This window comes from Talpa europaea (assembly GCF_964194135.1).
Source record: "Talpa europaea genome assembly, chromosome: 8".
Taxonomy (NCBI): Eukaryota; Metazoa; Chordata; class Mammalia; order Eulipotyphla; family Talpidae; genus Talpa; species Talpa europaea.
The window spans coordinates 38,248,604-38,273,512 of record NC_140075.1 but is presented as its reverse complement, the minus strand read 5'-3'; the positions used below and the strand labels follow the sequence as shown (position 1 = coordinate 38,273,512).

The following is a 24,909-nucleotide window of genomic DNA, read 5'->3' as shown; positions in this document are numbered from 1 at the left end:
AATCTAGTTGTCATGTGTTAAGATATGAGTAGTTCAATCTAGTTAATTTGTGCTGCTACCCAGGAAAGTCTTGGAGAACAAAGCGGGGAAAAGCCATTTTGTAATTCTAATGATTGTGTTTCTGTGTGCATTCATCTAACCTTAAAGCCTGAAATTAGAGTTGACTAATATGATAAGGTTAGTAATTGACCTAAAGGACTTGAGAGGACATCTCAGTTATTCCTTCAAAACAAGAACATATGGCAGATTTATGATTTGCATTTAGCCAGATGATAGGTCGCATACTTACACTTAAACATATTTTACACCATTTTCAGTATAAAGGAGGATATCAGATGAGTAATTATTTTGAAAAGAAAAAAATTAGTTTTAACTTAGCCTTATTGATAGTTGTATGCAGTAATGCAGGACAGGGAATATTTGGTGACGTTCATTTTAAGCCATCTACTTAAAATATTTTCCACATTATCTGAAATGTGATAGTCCTTTTTGAATTTCTTTTCAAATACCTCTATATCCTAAGGTATGATTATTACTAAAAATGGAATTCTGGGTGCAGAAAGCCCAAAGAATGGACATGTGCATATGACACCCTTTGGATAATTATGTTTTATTTATTCACATGTGAGAAGAGATTTTCTTTTTAATACTGACATTAAATTGTTTTTCAAGATTTAAAAGATGTCTTCCCCATTTTTCATTATCCTTAAGCAATTTAAAATGTTTTTCTTAAAAGTGTATTGCTTTGAACGATGTTTTCACTTCGGATGTGAAACTATTTCAGGATGAAGATGGATTTCAAGAATTAAATGAGAATGGAAATGCTAAAGATGAGAATATTCAACAGAAACTTTCCTCAAAAGTAGTAAGTAGCTCCTTTTTTAAAAAAGAAAGGAAAACCTCTTTTAAACTATGACTGTGTTGAAAAGAAATATTAAAGGTAAATGAAAAAGATGGTAGATGTTCTAGGAGCAGCAGTGTGTTTAGTGCACTTTAGTATTTCCTTTAACTTAGAACAAACACACTTTCCTTTGAAATCCACAGTCTCATTATAAATAAAGTACCAATAGTTAAATGGTAGTTTCATACATCATACAACATGCTGAAATTTCCCCAGTTGTTGCAGAGCTTTGCTTTAGAGTTATTTTGTTTTTTCAGTCCAGGATCCAATTAGGCGCGTTACCTGTTGAGTTAAGCTGTTTTGCATTTTTCTTACTTTCTTGTCTGGAATGGTCCCAGTGTTTCACTCTGTTCTTTGATATTGAATCCTTTGAAGAGTCTAGTCTACTTATATTGTAGGGCATCCTCCATTCTGTATTATCTTTCCTTATGATAGACTTCATGGAATCACTAACAGATGTTTTTCTCTGATCATCATAGTTGGATGATTTACCTGAAAACTCACCAATCAATATAGTTCAGACTCCAATTCCTATTACAACCTCGGTTCCCAAACGTGCAAAAAGTCAGAAGAAGAAAGCTTTAGCAGCAGCCCTTGCCACAGCTCAAGAATATTCAGAAATAAGTATGGAGCAAAAAAAATTACAGGTATATGTTCCTTTTTTATGAACAAATTTAGCAGTTTATTTGGTAAACTTGGGGGAATGACAAATGCAATCATCTAAAATTGCTATACTTTCATACTATAACAAAAACATATATTTTCATTCTTTTAACTTTCAGGAAGCTTTATCAAAGGCAGCAGGAAAAAAGAATAAAACACCTGTGCAGTTAGATTTGGGGGACATGTTAGCAGCTCTGGAAAAACAACAACAAGCTATGAAAGCACGACAAATTACTAATACCAGACCTCTGTCATGTACAGGTAATACATTAGCTGAACAATTTGCTATTTGGCATTGGTAATATATTTTGGATATTTTTTTCCCCCCAAGGATTTTATTTATTTATTTTTGTTAAATATTTTATTTTATATAATTCTTACATCTTTTTCATCTTTGCACAATGTATGCATTTTCATTTTGGTTATATTCCCCATACAATTGCATCTCCCCCCTTATTTTGACTCTAGTTCTTCCTCCCCCACCCCCACCCCTGTAGTATGTCTCTGGTTTATAGTTGCTTGTTGATTTTGATTTTTACTTTGTATTGATTAGTCTAGAGCGCTTGGGCTTAACAGACATCTGCGGATTTTATTAATTTTTATACAAGAGCTGGGGCATAGGCTAGAGGCGCGGAAGTGCGAGAGGACTCACCAGAGACAGAGCGGGGAGCAGAACAGGCAGACTGACCAAAATGCACTACTGAGGGGAGCAGCAGGCAAGGCAGGAGAGGTCCACAGGGGAATTTCTGGGACCCTGCCGGCCCGGTGGGTCAGCCAGGATCGAACTCACACCACAGAGGCTGCGGACAGCTCCACAGCACTGCACTCAACCCGCTGCGCCACCGGGGAGGCCCTATTTTGGATATTGTTAATCTAAATTTTATATATAAAACTAGAAACACCCTATTCACTAACTCCTTTTGCTCCTCTCCCCATTATTGTACTGGACTGTAATATTCCCCAATTCCTCATTTATCTTTTTTTCCTTTTTAAAGATTTATTTACTTACGCATACAACAGCTGGAGTACAGGCCAGAGATGTAGGGGGTGAGAGGAGTCACCGAGACAGAGTGGGGAACAGAACAGGCAGGCAGACTGAAGTACACTGCCAAGGGGAGCAGCAGGCGAGACAAGAGAGGTCTGCCTTGCCATGTGAGTTTCTCCCTGGCTGACCAGGAATCTAACTCGTGCTGCAGAGGCTGTGGATTGCTTCATGGTGCGGTGCTTAACCCCTAGTGCCACCAGGGAGGCCCCCCTCGTTTATCTTAAAAGAAGTTATCTTTTAAAAGTAGAACCTAGGTTATATCACTGCTTTAGTCAGACCCTCCAGTAGCTCTTCATCTTACTTGGGGGTTACAGCCATGTCTTGCCGACCCTGTGACCTTTTTGCTGTCATCGCCATTCCTTCCTGGCACAAATAGCTCTAGCTACATTAGCCCCCTTACTGCCCTCCAGACACACCTAGTCTGCTCCTAACTTAGTATCTTTGTGCTTGCTATATTATTTTCCTGCACTCTCTTTTCACAACAGTGTAGTTTGTTCCCTCAGGTCTTTCAGTTCTCTGTTGAAATGTCAGTTGGTGTGCCTTTTGAATCAACCAATTTCTTCTCCAAAGGTTGAAATAAAAACCACAAGAAATTTGATTCTACAGCTAAATTAATTCAATTTAAAAATCAAATGGGAAATACAGGGGTTTTGATCCAGTTGTGTGTGTGTGTGAGAGAGAGAGAGAGAGAGACAGAGAGAGAAAGAGAGAGAGAGAGAGAGAGAGAGAAGTGACCTGGCACTACTAAAACAGTAATTTATGTCTTTATTTTTAGAGAATGAGTTTGAGAGGGAAAAGCATTGATTTTTATTTATTTATTTATTTATTTATTTATTCTTACATAACGGAGATTTTGACTTGTGTTGGGAGTTTTGGGAAAGAGTAAAGAGTTAAGGAGAAACTTGAGATCCCTGAGGAATCAATCCAGAGATGGAATAAAGAGCAGAAGTGATTTGTGACCCTCAGATAGGAGTTAGGATGCCTGTCACCTCTCATGTGAGTTTACATTGGATAGCAGCTTCTCAGGGAAGTGGCAGGAAAGCTTCTTGGCTAGAGAGAGGATTGAGATTAGAGGCTTCAGACTGCTAAAGGGTTAGGGTAGCCACTGGAGATTGAGGATGTCAATCAGGCATAAAAGAATTACTGAATACTACTGGGAGTATAGCTGAGGGGGAGAAATACATCATTCTTGGGCCTCCCCAGTGGCGCAGCGGTTGAGCGCTGGGTTGCGAAGCTGCCCGCAGCCTCTGCAGAGCCGGTTTGATCCCCGGCTGCTCCCCGGCCACCGGAGGAGGGTCCCACATGGCGCGCAGACCTCTCCTGCCGCCCGCTGCTCCCCTCAGCAGTGTACTTCGGTCCTTCTGCCTGCTCTGCTCCCCACTCCGGCTCTGGTGAATTCTCTCACCCTCCTGCGCTTCTGACTGTACCCAGTGCTTGTATAAATAAATAAAAATAAAAAATAAGATAAAAAGAAATACATTGTTCTTTACTGGTAAACAGAAGAGTGATAGACTGTATATGTTATATAAGGTGATTCTCCTCCAAGCCCATTCACTTGAAATAAGAAGTGCAGCGTTTTGAAGTTTCAAAGTTAAAATGGTTCTGACTGAAGACCAGTTGCAAAGAATTGCCATGCTTGAGGGTGGCTGCAGTAAGAAAGAATTAATTATTCATCCTTATTTTGGACTGTTAAATTATTGCATTGACTTTGTTGTCTTTATGGAGTCTAGAAGATGGATAAAGGCTGTATCTGAGGGCCAGTGCATGGCCTTGTACTACTTTTACCTTTATGCTGATTTTTTTCCATCAGAAAAGGATGTTTTTGTTTCTACATGTAGATTTAACATTTGAAGCTTTAAGAATATGTGGAGTTGTCTGTTATAGTAAAATCAATGTTCTTTGTTTGGTTTTAGTGGTCACTGCAGCTTCTTTTCACACTAAAGACTCCACTAACAGAAAATCTTTACCCAAAAGTCAGCCCTGTTTGACATCCTTTAATTCTTTGGATATCACTTCCTCTAAAGCAAAAAAAGGAAAGGAGAAGGAAATTGCAAAACTGAAACGACCCACAGCACTTAAGAAGGTAAAACTAAAATCTGGGGATGTTTATTTTGTAGGATAAATAAGGATTTAAGTCTGTTTTGCAAAAGTAGTTGTGGAATTTTGCCAGCAGAATATTGTGATATGTCTTTATGATGACTAGTTAATTCAAGGTTCGGAATATCATCAGCTTTATGACTACCTGTGTTGAACAGGCCCCGAAGAACAAATTCTTTCTATAAGTTTTAAGAAAAAATAGTTAAACACTTCATGTTCAGAAACATTGGATCCTAGTTACTAAAGCCCTGGATTCTAGTGCTGACTTCTTATTATGCACTTTTAGGCAGATTTGTCTTACTCATTATCTTCATCTGTAAGTCAGGGATAATACATGCTTTATTTAGTTCAGTGTTGTTATTAGAAGGAGCACCATGAGATAATCCATTTCCAAATAAAAACTGTAAAATTTAAATCTAATGTAACTGTACGACCTAGTTTTCAAACTTTTATTTTGTCCCTTTTTGGGAAGCTCCAGTTTGTCAACCAGTATTTAAAGAATGAAGCACATGTGGTTTGACAGCTGTAGTATTGTATAGCAGCATTGCTTCCCTTTATTTTGGATATAGTGCTGTAGTGCCTAAAATTGCATTTATCATTTTGCCAGTCAGTTTCTACGAAGCTAACTGAACATGTAGTCAGCCAAATCTTCATACCCATTTATAGGTGTACCTTTTTAATATCTGTAATAGTGGAAATTTAAATTACTCAGTACATACTTAAAAGAATGATCACTAATTAAATACTGGTAATGACTTTTAGGTTATTTTGAAAGAAAGAGAGGAAAAGAAGGGCCGTTTAACTGTGGACCACAGCCTTTTGGCATCTGAGGAACCAGTAGAAATGCACTTAGATTTTATTGATGATTTGCCGCAAGAAATTGTTTCCCAGGAAGGTAAGGTCACCTCTTTTCCCCTTCTTCTCATGGAGAGGACCATTTAATTGATGGGTAAGATGGGTAAACCAGCACCTATAGTGCTTCTAATTAGAGGATGTACTCCATATTTTATGTAAATTTCTTTATTTTTAAGAGTGACTTCTTTCGAAGATGCTTCTGTAAGGAGATCCTTAAAAAAAGAGGGGACAGGTATTATAGAGTATGTCTGTGATACTTTTGAAGCTTATATCCTGAATTTGTTGTAAATTCTCATAGTAATCTCACCAGTGCATAAGATCTCCTTTGTAATTGTTATGTTTCTTTTTATTATGCCGCCTTTTATAGCCAGAATACTGTTGGCTATCTGCCTTTGCAAAACTATTTTTCTTTCCTTTTTTTTTTTTTAAAGATTTATTTATTTATGCATATAAGAGCCGGGGTATAGGCCAGAGATATGGGGGCTGAGAGGATTCACCAAAGACAGAGTGGGGATCAGAACAAGCAGACTGACCGAAATACAGAGGCTGCGAATTGCTTCATAGTGCGGTGCTTAACTCCTTGTGCCACCAAGGAGGCCCCACAGAACTATTTTTCATGGAGTTCTTTTTGTTGACTTTCTTTTTTGCTTTCATAGAATTAATATATATGTCATGTTGAGTAAAGAATTGCAAAGCCTGTTGTAGTGTATAGTTGGTCAGTAAGATTCAGTTCTGTGCAATAGTCAGCACATGATTTTAGTTAGGACAGCAGCAAAACTAGATTCTTTCTCAGTTTTACATTGTTATGAAGGAAACATTTTTAGAGGAATTTGGCTAGATCCCTTTTTTCTGCTGTTATATATTCCCCAACTTTTTGCAAAAAAATCTGAATTAGACTTGCATATTAAGTAGAAGTGTTCTGTTGTATTTAGAAAAGTGAGATTATTTCTACGGATGGTTCGGCAAAAACATACTTGTTTTGGATTCCCCTTTACTCTCAATTAAATGTAATGCCTTTGTATTTTGGTGTATCATTCTATCCATTCAACAAATGTTAATTGGGCTCCTACTGTGTGTACGTCAGTAACTGGGGCAGAGATGGAGAAGGTGGAAATGTAATTCTACAAAAATTTTAGAGTGATTGGGAGATAAGCATGTATATGTTAATGGACTGGATATATAAATATTAGCTGTAGCAGAAACTGAGGAAGGCAGTTGAGCTACAAGATCACATATGAAAATGCAGCAGTCTGAGTACAGAAGCATAGACCAAACAAAAGAGAAACTGGAGTAGTGCCTGGAGAATCAGAATTGGGATTGAGAGAATGTGCAAGGTAGAATTCATTACTGCTAGCAAGAGTGAGAATTTTTTAGCAATAAAATAATGATTTCTAAAAAATAGCTAGAAAATACTTGGAGCTGGGTAATGTGTTCTGGAAATAGGTACAGAAATTGTTTTTCAGTTTAAATTCTTAAGGAATACCTAATTTGGATACTTTGGCCTTCTCTCTTCTCTATGAAATCTTGTAGGCTTTGTTTGATTTTTAAAGTCTATCTTCTTATGCAATAGGAAGAGTTCATTTTTTTGTAGTGTGTAAGAAATGTTTGTGATGTGAGCAGTGCCCATTCAAATTTAATGTTGATCAATATAAAACTTTTCAACATTCTAAATTCTTACCCACGTCTCCACAGATACTGGACTAAGCATGCCCAGTGATACTTCACTCTCTCCAGCAAGTCAGAACTCTCCATACTGCATGACACCTGTGTCACAAGGCTCTCCGGCTAGTTCTGGGATTGGCAGTCCAATGGCATCTTCAACAATAACTAAAATCCACAGCAAAAGATTTAGAGAGTAAGTTTTAGTTCTACTCTCCTTATTGAGGTTGAATAGTTTTGAGTATCTTAGTTATCGTTCTGTATATTGTATTGCCATTATTGTTTTATGGGTTGAGCCAAGCAGACAAAATACCCAAGATCTTTTTAAGTTCCACTTTCAGATTTTAGCAGCTGGTTTCATCGTATTTAAAGCATTTGCCTTCTGTCAACTGTCAGTCTTCATGTGACTATAACGTGACAGTAAATATATTCTCTTTTTATTAGCGTTTATACCCTGGAAATTTGGCTTCTTATATATAAAATGCTGTACTATGACATTTTCACTCCAAATGCTTTTACGTTTTTGTTTACATTATCTGCTCTTCAAAAAACATCTTGAACCATTTGATAACAAAATTCTAAGACCCTAGTATATGCATGAATCTATTACATAAAACTGTTTTTAAATAGATATTTGTAAGTTTTAAAATGCCTTTCTGTGAATAACCTTAAACTGATAGTTACTGCTTTGAAGGATTTTGGGATTTTTAATATTTGCATAGCTCAATTAATTTCACCTTTAAAAATGACATGTGAAAGAATCCCAGGTGAAAGTACAGTCTGTGTGAATGTAAACCACATTTTTTTGTTCTGTTCCTTTTCTTTATAATCTCGGTTTTGAGCAAATACATCTTGCCTATATTTGGGGAGTTAATTAAATGTCAAGTAACAGATGTGGAGCAAATGAGACACTTGGAGAATAAAATGTTATGTATGTATGAAGTAACAGCTTCAAAGGAAAAAAGAATGAAGAAAGTTGCATATTTGATGTTGTATTCTTTTAATTGCATTCTTTAATTTTGCATAATTTTAACTATGATAGTCAATATTTCTTGGATCTGTCCATTTGTAGCTCGTTTTCTGAAGTGTTGTTACTTTACAGAAACACAAAAAAATTCCCAAAACAGACCTTTTTTTTTTCTTTTTTGCACTCAAGGATGTACTTAAATTTTTCCATTATATAATGTCATTTAGAAGTGAAAATGTGCTTGCCTAGTTATTTCTAGATTAGAAATTTCACCATTTCTCCCTGTTAAATATCTGCTTATGTTAGAGATAAGGGGATGAGAATTAGCAAAGTAGAATATATAAGAAGTCAGTAAACGTCAGTGACTTCCTCATCCTTGAAATTAAGGATAGGGGCCTCACAATCCTTTCTGGTTTTTGCATTAAAGCCATACATGATCTCAAAAAAGAGCTTCATTCAGTTGCTTTGCCTAGTACTAGGGCATGTGACTTTTACTTCAAGACTTCTTTGGTTTACTGTCAATTTGATTATTGAGTTCACCTTCCATAGCCACATAGTTCTAGAGCTAGAGGAACTGTTGAAGCCATTGTAATTATCTCTATTTTTATGGTTGAGGAAGCCGATGCCCAGAGTGGGGGGGGTGAGTTTGTTGGTATCAGGGCTTTCAGTTCGCATATGTGAAATTATATTTCTTTTCTACTAGAAGTATCTTTAGTTTTTATTGGAGTGAAATAGCTTTATGTTTTCTTACCAGAAGCTTTATACCAGTTATCATCTAATAGGAGGCTAACATTTGATTTATATCCTTAAAATTTAATGATTGGGCATTTGGATAGAGATTAATCTAGATTTTACATAAAAATCAATCTCTTGTAATTCAGAGGATTTTTGTTTTCTAATTGAAAAATATAGGAGATCTTAAAGACTCGATTTTTTTTTCTTATGAAGCCTCTTGGATATATTTTTTTCCTAAAATAGTTTCATAATGCAGAAAAATAAATTCAGATGGACTGACCTATTTTTGGTTTCCTTTACAGATACTGTAATCAGGTTCTCTGTAAAGAGATTGATGAATGTGTGACTCTTCTTCTCCAAGAGCTTGTCAGTTTCCAGGAACGCATCTACCAAAAGGATCCTATAAGAGCAAAAGCAAGGAGACGGCTGGTTATGGGTCTAAGGGAGGTTACCAAGCATATGAAGTTAAACAAGATTAAGTGTGTTATAATTTCTCCAAACTGTGAAAAAATCCAGTCAAAAGGTATGAACATTTTTCTTTTGAAATGTTTTGATAATTATTTAGCATAAATGTAGGCTATAAAGTAAACTTAATAGTGGAAGCCTTATCTTCCTTACCAGCGTTTAGCTATAGAACAAAATGTTGAGCATGAGGAAAGAAAATGAAATCTTTCACTCCTGTAGTTAACTAATTAAATTGAGATAGGATTGTAAAGAAAATCCCCATCTGTGAACACTGGTGAAGGATTTAAGTTGTCCCAAGTGTTCCTTCTTTTGTAATCAGAGTGGGGACTAGTAAGAGTGCATTTCTTCCTTTATTGGCCCTTTTCTCTCTCTCGCTCACTCTCTTTTTTTTTTTAAGATTTATTTTATTTATAAATACAGGAGCTAGGGTGCAGGGTGTGGGCAGGGGATATGAGAGGATTCACCAGAGACAGAGTGGGGAGCAGAACAGGAGGATTGACTAAAATATACTGCTGAGGGGAGCAGCAGGCAAGACAGGAGAGCTCTGCTTTGCCATGTGGGTCACCTCCCTGGCCGGGGATCAAACACATGCTGCAGTGGCTGTCCATATCTTCATAGTGCTGAGATTTAACCTCTTGCGCCACCTGGGAGGCCCTGGCCCTTTTCTCTTAAAAAGAGTTAGAAAAATGATAAAACTCTCTTCTGCATATGTCAGGGATTTTGTCTTTAATAAACTAGCAGCTATATACAAAGGTTCTTGGATGGTCAGCCAGCACACAAGTGTTTTTGTCTACCCAGTGCACCACCTTTATTTGTTCTTCCTGGAGGAGTCACCTTAGGTGATTGGAACAGACAGATGTGTTAAGTAGCAGTAATAGGGATATTCTCCACAGGGGAGAAATTACAATCAGTAATGTGTAACCTATATTACTGTGAGATTGGGTAAACTTTAATTGCTTTTTAACAAATTTTATTGAATTGAAATTTGACTCTTACTATGTTCATCTCTGTGGAAAGATAAAAATATTGGCATTGAAGGAATTTCACATTTAATTTGGGAGAAAATATATCCATATTAGTACATATTCAAATAGGAAAATGTGTGGAATAGCTCAGGTGCCACAAACTTTCTTAGAATTCTTTGTTGCTGTGTTTTATTTATTTATTTTTAAAGATTTATTTATTTATGCATACAAGAACTGGGGTACAGGCCAGAGGTTGAGGGGGTGAGAGGACTCACCAGTGACAGAATGGGGAACAGAACAGGCAGATTGACTGATACACACTGCTGAGGGGAGCAAGGGGCTAGTCAGGAGAGGTCTTCTGCACCATGTGGGCACCTCCCTAGCTGGGGATTGAACTCATGCTGCAGTGGCAGAGCATAGCTTCATAGGTTGCATCTTAACCCCTTGCGCCACCAGGGAGGCCCTGTTGCTGTGTTTTATACTTTCATTATTGGCTGTTAAATTAGCTCCCATTAGGAAATAACTAAATTAAAACTCTGCATGTGTTGACTTTCTCAGGTGGTCTGGACGAGGCTCTCTATAATGTCATAGCCATGGCACGGGAACAAGAAATTCCTTTTGTGTTTGCCCTTGGGAGAAAAGCTCTAGGACGCTGTGTGAACAAGCTGGTTCCTGTTAGTGTAGTGGGTATCTTCAACTACTATGGTGCTGAGGTAAGACTTTAGAAAATACACTCCTTTACTCCCCACATATGCCCTCCAAATAGTACATCTTTCTGTTGACATATGCCTGTAAGATGTTTAAGTTGAAAAGAGGATATGATCACTATTCAAGAATGAGTGGGAAATTATTGAGTATTACATTTTTAGTGATTTAATATTATATTTAAGTTAATCCTACAGCATTTTGAAACAATTTTAGCTCTCTTTCTGTTACAGTGTTTTTTTCCTTTTGGGTTCAACTGTGGACTACTCAGTAATTTATTTAACTACCAGGTAAAGATCACAGATAACTATAAAATGCAAAATAATTTTATTCATACTATACATTGGTTATATTTTGTGCTTCTAGGAGTCAAAGACTCCTCCTTTAAGGGGCATTTTTCTTTAGAAAATCAAATTCCTAAGTACACACATTACCTTGGTCTTCCTCTCACAGTCTGTAAGCAGAAAGATTTGCCCATAGGAACTGATAATATGAAAGTTATTAATTTAAAGTAATGCTTCTTAACTCATCATTTTTATGAAGTTGATTTTAAAGTATTTTGTGATACCACTAAGAGACCATTTTCCCTCTTCCCAACTGTACAGTATTTTTATATATTTAAGTGTCATTCTTTTCCCATCCAGTCACTGTGTTGGCATACCTTCCACCCCCTATCTGTTCAGTTTCTCTTCCATCATCCTTAAAATTATCTATCTATGCACCTACTTTTTCTGAGAATGTAATTAGTGTTTGGGCTCTTGCACTAGCCCATGCAGAACTTACCAGTATCAGGAATAGGATCAAGGTGAGGAAAAGTAGACATGCTTATTTCTAATTTTAATGATTTCTTACTAAATTATATGTGTATATATTTGGTTATTTGTACAGTATTATAATTATAAAATGCTTACATTTTTTTTATTTGAACATTGTTTTACTTGCCCTCTATTATTATTTTGAGGCAGTTAAATTTTTTAAAATAAAATACACTCAAAATAGAAGTGTATCTCTTCAATTTTATCTTTTTTTTTTATTTCCAACAGTGTCTATTTAATTTATAGTGTAAAATCAGTGTTAATTGCAAAACCACATACCCATGTTCCTATTTTCTTTTTATTGATTTCACGAATGTATGGTAGTTAAGCAGTGCAAGCAGATACTTATGAGATCTCTTATGTGTAACTCATAGGAGTGTTTTTAACAGAATGCATTTTCAAAAATAAATACTGAATATAATTCTGATATTACTAGCACCCAACTCTCTTCAAACCTTAGCAGCAACTGTGTGTATGTGCTACTTTATTTTTTTTTTTTTAGTTTTTTTTTTCCCTAAAGATTTATTGATTTATACAAGAACTGGGGTATAGGTCAGAAGCACAGGAGAGTGACAGAATTCACCAGAAACAGAGCGGGGAGCAGAACAGGCAGACTGAGTGAAGACACTGCCGAGGGGGCAGCAGGTGAGGCAGGAGAGGTCTGCCATGCCATGTGGGTTTCTCCCTGGCCAGCCGGGAATCGAACACCGTGCTGCAGAGGCTGCGGACAGCTTCAAATTGTGGCGCTCAGCCCACTGCGCCATCAGTGAGGCCTGGAAGGTTTCTTTATTAAAGATTTTATTTATGCATATGAGAACTGGGATATAGACCAGAGGTGTGGGGAGTGAGAGGATTCACCAGAGACAGTCGGGAGCAGAACAGGCAGACTGAGTGAAATACACTGCTGAGCGGAACGGTGCTTGAGACAGGAGAGGTCTGCTGTGTCATGTGGGTAGCTCCCTGGCCATGTCATGTGGGTAGCTCCCTGGCCTGCCAGAGATCTAACTCGTGCTGCGGAGGCTGTGAATAGCTTCACAGTGCTATGCTTAACTCCTTGTGCCACAGGAGACCCCGTATATGCTACTTTAAACAATTTGAATTAAGCTATATAAAGCATGCTACTTAGTTTAATTGGTATCTTTTTCTTTGGACATCGTAATTATTTAGGCACATTGTCAATGCTGTGTTAATTTTGCCATTTTATTAACATGTATATACCCAATCACCTGCCATTTCCCCATGACTGCTAATTCTATTCTGGTTCATTTGTTTCACTGACAGAGGAATTATCAATTATTTAGCTCCACATTCTACTTCTAGGCTCTGTATTCTGTTTTCATAATTTCCATTTTTCCAATATCTTCATTTTGTCTCTTTATAAATAGGGTGTCCTATTTTCATCACCTTTAATACCATCACAGCTTCTTTTTGGTTTTCTCTTTAAGTAATTCCAGCAAACAGCTTTGTAAGGAAACTTTTGGTTCCTAATGAGCCTGCTATCTTCTTCTACACCCTTGGACATTACCCTGCATACACTTGTTCCGTTAGGTCCTAACTCATACATGATTCCTCACTACTCTCATCAAGCGTTGTACTTTTTCCTGTCTGTGTCTTTATTCATAGTTTTGCATGGTTGACTAAAAATGTTCTACCCCCACCACTCAAAATTGTACTTCTTTTCAAGGTCTTCACTAGATGTTATCTTACTTTATGAATTCCTTACTGATGCCCAGAAGTTAGAATTGATGTTTTTTTCAAAAGCCACTTTTTATATGTTGAGTCCTTCAGGATAATTGTGCTATAAGTTATAGCTGTGTTCTGTCTTCTAGCTACATGAAAGTTTCCTTGAGAACAGAGCTACGTAAGTTGTCTTGTGCCAGATATTAAAGAGTACAGTAGTTAAATTGATAAACTCTTTAAGAACTTTTAATATCTCACTTTAGTGACTAGTACTGCATCAAGGAGTTTCCTCAAGACTTGTGAGAATTGAGTAAGCAAACAAACAAAAAATTAGAGTATAGGGTTCTGTGGTTTGCACACCATTTAGATTTTTTGGTAGATTGAAGGTGTATCTGATTCTGAAGCAAGGGATATTTATTGCTAGTAATAGGAATTAAAATTATAACAACAAAATGAACTAATGAAATCTTTCTTTTTAGAGTCTGTTTAATAAGTTAGTAGAACTCACTGAAGAAGCCAGGAAAGCTTATAAAGACATGGTGGCAGCAATGGAACAAGAACAGGCTGAGGAAGCCTTAAAGAATGTGAAAAAGGTGCCACACCACATGGGGCATTCTCGGAATCCCTCTGCAGCTAGCGCCATTTCTTTCTGCAGTGTTATTTCTGAACCCATCTCTGAAGTAAATGAAAAGGAATATGGTAAGTTGTTATATACCATTTTAAAAGGTAAATATGAATAATTTGATTAAAACCATTTTGAAAGTTTCTTCTATACTTCCGAGTTTTAAAATCTTCTTAATTATTAAAATTTTGCTCCAAGTTTTACTTTAAAAAACAATGTCCATTAAATGTTAGAATATTTGGGGCTGGGACTTTGAGACCCAGAAGTTTAGACATGGTTCCAAAATCTCAAAGGGATTTAAAAAGCAAAATACACTATACTTGTGACCTGTAATTTAAATACACCTTTAAAAAGCTTTATTGGGGTCTCCCTGGTGGCCTAGGAGTTGTCTCAGTGCTATCACTGCCACGGCACACTGTGGTGGCCTGAATTCAGTTCCTGACCAGGGAGCTGACACATATATAGCGCAGCAGACCTCTCCTATCTTGCTCACTGCTCCCCTTAGCAGTGTATTTCAGTAGATCCTCCTGGTCTACTCCCACTCTGTCTCTGGTGAATCCTCTCAGACCCTGAATCTCTGGCCTGCACCCCAGTCCTTCTACACACACACACACAAAAAAAATCTAAAAAAATTTTGCTTTATTCTAATATTTTATGCTCTAATATTTTATTTTCTAAATAAATGAAAGTCCTAATACTGTTCAGGCTAAGCTTATAAAATATAGACATGACTTTTTTTTGTTAAATATGTTTCTTTTTTGTCAAAAAGAAACAGACTAAAAAACATTAATTATGTGTAATGTATAAAGTAACTTTATTCACTACACTCTACATCTTAGTATTTGGATTGCCTTGTTTCTATTATAATTTGAACTTTTAAGTTCTCTACTTTTTTCATCTAGTTTCTGGTTTGTTGTGTTCTTTTTTGTCTTTTTAAATAGTGTAGGCAGTTCCTTCAGCTTGGCTCTTCTTTGTCTTCTTTTTCCTTCTGAATCTGTTTGGGAGTTTACCAAATAAATAGCTTGTTGTCCCTTAAATAAAATGTGTAGAAAACTGAGTACTCATTTTCTTTATTCTCACACTCCCTGGTTTTCCTATCCATCATTGTAGCTATATGTTTGGATTGTTTTTAACAGAGCTCCAGACCAGTGGTAATTGAGAGGTTATTGTGGGCCTTCAGAAAACTGTTGGTCAAGATAGATAAGCACTTAGTTAGTATAGCTGGAGTGATAGTAGTTGAAAATAGACATTAAAGAGAAAATGCCAACTTTGTAAATTAGATCAGTTCTCTCTGTAGTGAAATGCCATCTTCTCAAAAGCAAACTGTAAGATAAATTAATAAGACTGTGGGTTTGGACAAATAATAGTGATCTTTGTAAGAACATATAAAATGAAAAGATCCTCTTAAAGATAGGAGGCGTATTCAAAAAGCACCAGATTTAAAGTGTTAAAATATTAAAGCCTATGCATTTTTCATATTCTTCCTGGGACATATAGGTATAATTAATTATTTTTGGTTCCTCAGACTTCTCTTTAGTGAAATGGAGAGGATTCATTTAGGTCGTCTAAAAAGTATCTTTCAAAGGTAAAATTATGTGAGCTAATGTTTATTCCTAAGGAGGGATTCAGACAGAACTTAAAGATCCTGATCTCCTGAACACATTGATCAGAAAGCCAGCGAAATGAGTGCTGATGATCATCAGTAACATTGAGAATGAAAGAGGGTTTTCTATTTGTGTCCGATGTATTCGGCCTGTACCAGTTCTTAGGCCACAAACATCAAACCCACTAATGCGGTTAAAGAAATTAGTATATTTATTTCACAATGTTATCTAGTTCTTAGATCTTTTTCTTTCTGTTTTCCCATTCCAAGCATGTGACTTCTTCTTGTGCTTATCATCTCATGTTTGTAAGTAGCTGCTGCAGCTCTCTGCACATCACAGCTAGTCAGAAGTGGGTGTTCAGGCTGTGTGCAGCTGTTATCAGTGAAAGAAACAATTTTCAAAAGACTATCCTTTTTGTTTCATTTATCCAGATCACATTACTACTCCTTGCTGCAATGAAAATTTGGGCAAGAGAATATTTGGCAAAGAGGATAGCCATGATAGTTGAAAAACTATCCCTTGAAATAGGGTTCAAGTCCATCCCAAGTTTGGGGGGCCTTTTAAACCTGGAAGAAAATGGGGAAGGACTGTTGGTTAACAGTGTCTTCATGCGATCCTAGGATGCAGAATTTCTAAAATGTTTCCTTTAGATTTCCACAGTTTTGTTTTTTTTTTTTTTTTTTTTTTAGTTTTTTTTTTTTTTAAGTTTTTTTTTTTTTTTTTTTTTTGTATAGAGGCATGCTTTATTTATTTGTTTGCTGGTCTGTTTGTTTGTTTGTTTTTTTTTTGTTTATACATGCACTGGGTACAGTCAGAAGCGCGCGGGAGGGTGAGAGAATTCACCAGAGCCAGAGCGGGGAGCAGAGCAGGCAGAAGGACCGAAGTACACTGCTGAGGGGAGCAGCGGGCGGCAGGAGAGGTCTGCGCACCATGTGGGACCCTCCTCCGGTGGCCGGGGAGCAGCCGGGGATCGAACCGGCGCCGCAGAGGCCGCGGGCAGCTTCGCAACCCAGCGCTCAACCGCTGCGCCACCGGGGAGGCCCTAGATTTCCACAGTTTAATGAAAAAGCAAGACTAGGAAGGGGATGCTAATCGTTAATAGAAAGACCCCATTGTGTACACACTGTTTTCGTAGCATGTTTTCCTTCCGCCTGAGCTGTATCTCAATTCTGTCATGCTTACATAAAATAAATAGTTTGAAACATAAATCTCAACTAAACTGTAAGACTAGGGATTTGACACATAATGGGTACATGAGGATTGTATAGCATGCATGTTCAGTACCACTTACAAGGGAGGATAACCTCAATGTCTAGTCCATCCATCTTGGGTTTCCAGCTCATTCTGTGCTGTCTCCCTTCCTCTCTAGGTTCTTAAACTCATTTGTTTGTTCCTCCGCTATTTCCAACTAGCTATACAACTATAATATATACACAACTTCCCCATTGTGTACTGGTTGAAGGGAAAAATACACACCTCATCCTATTGCCAAAAATACTAGTTTTGAAAGTTAAAAAAGCAGTTTAACAAGCAACCACTAAATAAAACAGGAAAACATAAAGGGGGTTAAAAAGCCAAGAACTTTATTGAGTAAATTCTGCTTAAAAATAAATAGAGGCCCAGGTAGGTTTGAATCAGTATCATTTGCAGGCTTGTTGAGATCTTTGACATTTTTGTACCTGCTGTTTTTCTTGACATGTTGATATGTTTGTGTGCATATCATCTGTTGATTAAGCTTAACCTATTACTTTGAGATAGGAGCCTATTACTTTGAGATAGGAGCACCCCTGTGTTTAGATACCTGACCTCAGTGGCTCTTTCATCATTGTGACAAGTCTCTCGATGTCTAATCACAGATTCCTTGTCTCTGCTTCCAAGGTTATACCTCCTTTTCATTCTGGAGGACTCTTGGCTTTACCTCACCCACTGAGTGGGTGTCTGAAGGAAAGATGAGTAGGAGTCTGAAGAGGAAAGTAGGAAAATATATTTCATACAGAAGGAGCAATTTGCAACAAAGGAAGGGATTGTAAACAGAAAGGGTGTGACTTCTGGAAGAAGTGAGAATTCAGAGTAACCTCGAACATGGAATGATGGCTGGGGGCGGAAATGAATGGGACCAGAAAGATCGATAAGGGTCAACTTTATAGTGGGGAAATCTGATTAATAATAATCATTTTAATCAAAGTTAACGTCCCTAGAACTGGGGCAAATTAGCATCATGTGCTTTCTGATATGTCATACTTAGAAAAATATGGCATAACTTTTGTGTAATTCTACCCGGAAAGCACAACCAGAATCTGATTATGAGAGACGTCAGAGAAACCCAGATTAATTCTGAAAAATAATTGGCCTGCAATCTTTAAAAATTTGCTAGGTCTCAGAAGTCAAAGACAGACTGAAGAATTATTTCACTCAAAGAGATTAAGGAGATAGGATAATTAAATGCATTACAGAATTCTAGATTGGATCTTGTACCAGAAGGAGGACATTATTAGGATAACAGAAATCGAATGGGTTCTCATAGATAATAAGTTTCTATTAATTTCCGAACTTAGTGGTATTATTTGTAGGAACATGTGGATGGAAAATATATGGGAATTGTTGTATATTCTTCTGTCTCTGTACCTGTGAGACTGCTTAAAAATGAAAAGTAAAAACAAGCAAGAAAGACAGAATCAATGCTTCTGTTAGGTTTTTTGTGCTTCAAGGCTGTGAAAATGATGACATTATTAACTGAGAATAAAAATACAGGAGGGAGAGTAGATTTTTTTCCCCATGAGGATTGAAATGAGAGTTCTACACCTGAAGTACCTATAGGAGAGGTTTTTCCAACCATGTCCCCGGACTGAAGATACCCAAAATATTGGTCTGTTTCAATATGGAATTGATAAGTAATAATTAATTTGAACATATTATTAATAGGCTTGTTTTATCATTACAACTGGATCATTATATCTTATGAATTATAAATAGCAGCTGTAATGCAAATAGAAGGGGATTCTAATTTTAAAAAATGAGAGAAATTAGGGGCCTCCCTGGTGGCGCAGTGGTTGAGCGCTGGGTTGCGAAGCTGCCCGCGGCCTCTGCGGTGCCGGTTCGATCCCCGGCTGCTCCCGGCCACCAGAGGAGGGTCCCACGTGGCGCGCAGACCTCTCCTGCCGCCCGCTGCTCCCCTCAGCAGTGTACTTCAGTCCTTCTGCCTGCTCTGCTCCCCGCTCTGACTCTGGTGAATTCTCTCACCCTCCCGCACTTCTGACTGTACCCAGTGCATGTATAAACAAAACAATCAAACAAACAAATAAATAAAAATCATAAATAAATAAAAATACATGCCTCTTAAAAAAAAATAAATAAAATGTTTTTTAAAAAAATGAGAGAAATTAGAGGAGTAGGAGAGTTCTTCTGTGTCTCCTGATTCCTCTGACTTGTCAGTAAAAATGGTTTAGACTATCACCACTGTATTATACAATAACACTTTTTTTTTGCCCTACCCCGTGTGCCTAAGTTCTTGTGCAAATTAACTCCCCTTCTTCCCTTTTGTTCTCTCTCTGGCAGTTGGCAAAAACAAGTGCCTTGTAAAAGGTGGCTTAAAGGGAGCCAATAAGAAAGTAGTTGCTCTGTTTCCTAAGAAAGACTGTGGTGATGTGAATACAGCAACAATGTTCAGTATAAAAAATGCTGGGAAAACGCTAGTCACGAGAATTCACGAAACAAGCACCACATTTGATGGCTTTAAGGGTCATGTTTTTGAAGTGAACCTTGCTGATCTATAGGATGACATTGCGTTTAGAAAATTCAGTGTCATCACTGAGGATAATCAGGCCAAAAACTGCCTAACCTCCATGGTATGAATCTTACCCATGGTCAAATGGTGCTTCCATGTTCAGAAAATGGCAGAGCATGATCAAAGCACATGTGGACATCAAGACTACCGATGTTTATTTGCTTTGTCTGTTCTCTGTTGGTTTTGCTAACGAACGCAACAATCAGATTAGGAAGACCTTTTACATTCAACAACACGTCCACCAAATTCAGAAGATGATGGAAATCATGATCTGGGAGGTACAAAGTTCTTGAAGGAGATGATCAAAAAATGGATTCCAGAGAGCATTGAGAAAAACAGAGAAAAGATTTGCCAGTTTATTTACCCATCATGATGTGTTTGTTAGGAAAGTAAAAATGCCAAAGAAATCCTTGTTTGGGAAAAGGTCATGGAGCTGCGTATTACAGTAGTAGTTGTGGAAAAGCTACTGGGGATGAAACTGGTGTAAAAGATGAACAAGCTGATGGCTCTGAACCAGCAGCTCAAGAATCTGTTTACAACTCAGATGTTTAATGGTGACAGATTAGTCTTGTCATGTTTATATCTGAACATTCTTTTAAAATAAGTTGGTGAACCAGAAGTTCTAATTTAATATTAATGTAAACTTTCTGACCTATTGTTTGGATTTTATCCATTGCTCTCAGTGTCACTAAGCAGTTGAGAAAGGATAGTGATCTGATAGTCTTGTAGATGGTTGTAAAAGGACATACTTTCTTTAAAAACCGTAACAACAGTAGCACTTCTTTTCTTTTTGGCTTCCAGTGTCACTTGGTAGCCACAAACATACTGTAAAATACACTGTCACAGATTTGTTCATGTGTTTCACCAAATATGTACTAGAAGTACATGCTTGGCTTCTCTGCTTCTAAATGGAAACAAAAGCCCAGCACACCTCAAAAGACAGCACCTAGATAATGTGCTGAGGGAGCATGCTACAAACCTGTTAAATCAGAAGTATTTCTGCTGGACGTCTTGCCTCTGCCACCTGCGACTATGCCTCCTAGAGCCCAGTATACCTCTAGGTCAGAAGAAACTGTGAGGCAGTTCATTGATTTTTCTTGAATATATGAATTTTATGCGACTCTCAATAGTTCCTGTTGATGTAAGATCTTTTGCATTCTGAAACATTGGTATACTACTTTCTGCCTTCTTCCTTTTCCTAAATGCATATTTTTTAGTTTTTTTCCTTAAAACATTTCAACTTCTTTTAGAATAGACTGTTTTCAGTTTTCCCAATCAGTTGGTGAGTCAACAAATTTTTGTTCTTTTAAGAGTTCATTGATTCTAAAACAATCTTCTAGTTTTTTAAAAATCTCTTTGGTATTTGCAGAAACAAATTGGAGAAACATGGTGGAAACTTCAGATGGACTGGAAACATCAGAAAATGAGAGAGAGACTTCCTGTAAGGACAACACATCTGATAAGCCCAGTAAACCTCCATTTGACACGGCCCCTGTTGGTAAGCAGCCATTATTAGTGACTGCAGGCAGTACTACCTCAGCTACAAACCCTGGGAAGTCCACAGCAAGCGATAAAGAGGAAGCAAAGCCAGATGACCTGGAGTGGGCTTCACAACAAAGTACTGAGACAGGCTCTTTGGATGGCAGTTGCCGAGATCTTCTGAATTCCTCCATCACCAGCACCACCAGCACTCTGGTGCCTGGCATGCTTGAAGAGGAGGATGATGAAGAGGAGGAGGAGGAGGAAGACTATACTCATGAACCTATATCCGTAGAAGTTCAGCTCAATAGTAGAATTGAGTCTTGGGTCTCAGAGACCCAGAGAACGATGGAAACTCTTCAGCTTGGGAAAACCCTTAATGGTTCTGAGGAAGACAATGCAGAGCAAAGTGGGGAAGAGGAAGCAGAGGCGCCTGAGGTTCTCGAGCCAGGGGTGGAAGGTGAGGCCTGGACTACTGACCACCAAGCAAGTCCAGAACAGCAGAAGCCCAGCATCTGCAGCTTGCAGAGCAGTGAGCGCTCTGACCCTGATCATGTGCCCCCAAATCTATAACTCAGGACATGTCAGCTCTCTATCTCTGACCGTGTAAGGGTTGCAGCCATTCTCTTTTATGCTTCATCTCAACATTTTGCACTGTCCAGTATTTAATACATGTGTTTAATTCTTGACAAAAATAGTTTTGTAACTGTTCTTGCCTTGTTTTGTTATGATCTCTAGCTTAGCTTTTATTTAGCATCTAAGTGTATTTCTAAAAACTGTGGAAAATTCAGAATTGTTTGAGCTTATTTTGTAATGGAAAATGATTTAAAAAAAAAGACGACCTTTTTTTAAAGAAAATAAATTTATTTAGTCATTTTGGAAGTTAAAAGTCAAGGTCCTAAGCAGTAGGGGCATTTACCAATATCTGCTTCAAGACTATACCTCCTTCGCTCTAATTCGTCTGACCAAAATGTTGTTTAGGCTTCTTGAAAAGAAGAATCATAGGGAGAGTTTGAGAACTAAGTTAAAGACTGAGGGTAAAGCTAAGTCCACAAAGTGTTTCGTGTTCAGATGATGCAACTTTGATTTTATTTCAGAAGTCACTGATCATTGTAATCAGTTCGGATGTGCTAAAACAAAACCTCCCAAACGTAGGCTAGCGAGGAAGCCACCGTTGATAGACTAGGGCTAGCCTGATTTGTGAGACATGATAGCTACTGTCCTCAATACTGAAAATTCACCCATTATAGGACCTTCCAGATTTACTCATATTTGCTTATTACTTACCTCAGGAATGCTCTTATACATAATCATATTTACAGAAAGTCAGGCAAATTTTGACAGGTTTATAACTGTAGTAGATTGTATGAGTGTAACACTTAGTGTTACCCTGAAACACAGTCTTCTACTGGTGTGTTCTCTTGCATGCTTCTGGTTTGGGTCGCTCTTGATTTGAGATATGCACTTGAGTGGGCATCCAAGGTTGCCTTGAGTGAGAAAATTATGTTTTTAAATTTTTTGGTAATTTTTTAAAATTACTTTTTAAAAATTATGTTTTGCTCCTTGTCTTGAGCGCCTTCCACACAACACCAACCATAGTTACTAATAGGAGGTCAGGGAACTCGACACAAATTAAAATATATCTCCTGATAATCAAGGTTTGGACGAGGAGTTTTGAAGAAAAGAGAAAGTTCTAATTGTGCAGAAACTGTTAGATGTTTTAGAGTAGGCACATAAGTGCAGGTATTAATTCTCGATAACTGTTACTTGTCTCGGCCTTTCCCTAGGAATGTGTATACCTGCTTGGGAGAAATTAAACTTATGGAAGCTGAATATTTCTTTGTTCTTCAGTCACCACCTGGTCGTGACATCTACAAGTCTAGGTAATAGTGGGGGAGTTGCACATTACCCATTTTTCTGTCTTCCCTCAACCTCCCCCGTCTCCCCCAACTAACCAACACACACATACACACATCAGCGTTCTACTTTGCATTACAAGCTCCCATGGCAGGCACGGAACCTAGGGAGGAAGGGCACTTTCTCTGCTCTGGTTTTCTGAGTAGGGCTTTGCCTCATAGAGGTAGGAGAGAATCGGGCAGATTCTTCACTGAATTCGTTTGTACTACTGTGCCAGTTTTTATGTTTTATGATGTTGGCATTTCATTACTGGAGTGGTAAGATTCTTGGTTGATGATTTTGTATTTATGAGTAACGAAAGTTGAGGAGCATTGCTGTGTAGGAAATGGCAGTCTGTCAGCTATTAGTGTGCTAAAAGGGGGGAGTTACTCTACTGTCCTAAGCTGTTCTCCAGTATAGACATCTTAGGCACTGAGTATCCAGTACTTAAGTGAACACAGCATGTGAGGAATGAAGCCTCTGAAATAGTAATCATGGATTTTTATGTGGCAGATCTTACTGTCTCTACACATTTGGAAGTGTTACTTTGGTTTAAAGAAATGATAGAGGTCTTGAACTACTGACAATCTCAAAAGTGAATTTTAAAACTTTTCGTACTTTTTATGGTGTAAATGTTCTTTGCTTAGTGTCAGTGATTCAGATAACTCTTGATCTTGAGGTATTGCCTTTTCCAAGGCCTCTTGTATTTTATATCTCTTCTGAACGAGAGTTGTCATTGTAGATTTTTGACATTTGTATCAAAAAAGTTGAGGAAATCTTCAGAACACTAATAACTCATAATTTTGCTATAGACTTTAGAAATGTTCAATTATGTTCTATAATTGCTCTTGCACGTGCAGTATCTTCTGCCAGCAAACCCAAGGGACCACAGCCTTTTGTGTATGAGACAGGTCACCTCTGGTGGACAAAACAAAATTTATTAAAGGATATGCTACTATGGTGAAAAGATGCTTAAAGAGGTATTAATGTTTTTACAATTTGTTTCCTTTAGATAAATTCTGGAATTTGTATTACATGCAGGAGTAGGTGTAAAAATTAGGAAAGTGGATTTTTTTGGACCGGAGGGTGGGTGACTCTTTGGAGGCCTAGAAAGAGTTCCATGGGTAAGATTAGGGGTTCACCATCATGACAAATAAAAACCATAGTGATTTTTTCTTAGTGTGTAGAGGTTGTTTTACTGGCAATAATTCATACTAGATTTCTATTTCAATACATAAGTATATAAATTACAATATGAATTGCACTCCTAAAAGTAGATTTCTGCTTTAGTAGGTTTGTTTGCTGTGAAGATTACTACTCAAAAGACACAATGTTCATATTAGCTTAACTTTTGGTTTAAATTTGTTTGTAAATGATGTAATATATTTCTTTTGACTAAACATGGGAAAAATAATATGTTATACATTGAAAAGTTTTTAAAGGCTTTGACTGGAGGTCATTTTTGCAGAGATGGTATTTTATATGCTTCCAGTATTTGGAAAAGAATTAGTCAAAAGGAATTCATATAGTTTAAATATTGAGAAATTAATATCCAAATAATGTACTTGTCTGATTTCTTAATAAGCTGGGGGAAGTAATATGTGGGAGGGGTGGGAATTGTAATGTGCAAATAAGTAGTGAACTCTGTGTTCATTTTTCAACTCTTTAACATAAAACTTTAACACACTGTTACTTTAATATATGTATAAAGAAGTATTACTTTGTAAAGCCACTGTTTCCTTTAAGCCTGTCATTGAAGTATTTTCTGTACATTGTGCCAACCGTTTAGAACATTAACTTATTCACTGAAAAACTTAATTATCATTTTTATTTGATTTAAATTTTTTTCTGTGAAATAATTTATTACAGACATCTCCCTTCTCTTGCCCCGTCCAATCTTTATATACATCACAGAATCAACCAAACTGTTTACCTGACCTGAAATCTGAATCCTAATCAATGATACAAATTT

The 24,909-nt window shown here is 37.3% G+C and overlaps 1 protein-coding gene across 1 annotated transcript in view; it reads left to right on the top strand.

The window, feature by feature from the left end:
* Positions 1 to 21,614, top strand: part of SECISBP2L (SECIS binding protein 2 like) — a gene marked incomplete at both ends in the record, with an annotated part of 43,924 nt that extends 22,310 nt beyond the window's left edge. The window contains 10 exons of the mRNA XM_084240151.1: positions 785 to 865; positions 1,381 to 1,548; positions 1,684 to 1,825; positions 4,523 to 4,692; positions 5,469 to 5,601; positions 7,254 to 7,416; positions 9,225 to 9,445; positions 10,911 to 11,065; positions 14,032 to 14,251; positions 20,932 to 21,614. Of these exons, the coding sequence (XP_084096277.1) occupies positions 785 to 865; positions 1,381 to 1,548; positions 1,684 to 1,825; positions 4,523 to 4,692; positions 5,469 to 5,601; positions 7,254 to 7,416; positions 9,225 to 9,445; positions 10,911 to 11,065; positions 14,032 to 14,251; positions 20,932 to 21,614 (2,136 nt within the window). The remainder of the gene's footprint in view (positions 1 to 784; positions 866 to 1,380; positions 1,549 to 1,683; positions 1,826 to 4,522; positions 4,693 to 5,468; positions 5,602 to 7,253; positions 7,417 to 9,224; positions 9,446 to 10,910; positions 11,066 to 14,031; positions 14,252 to 20,931) is intronic.
* Between the last annotated feature and the right edge of the window lie 3,295 nt (positions 21,615 to 24,909).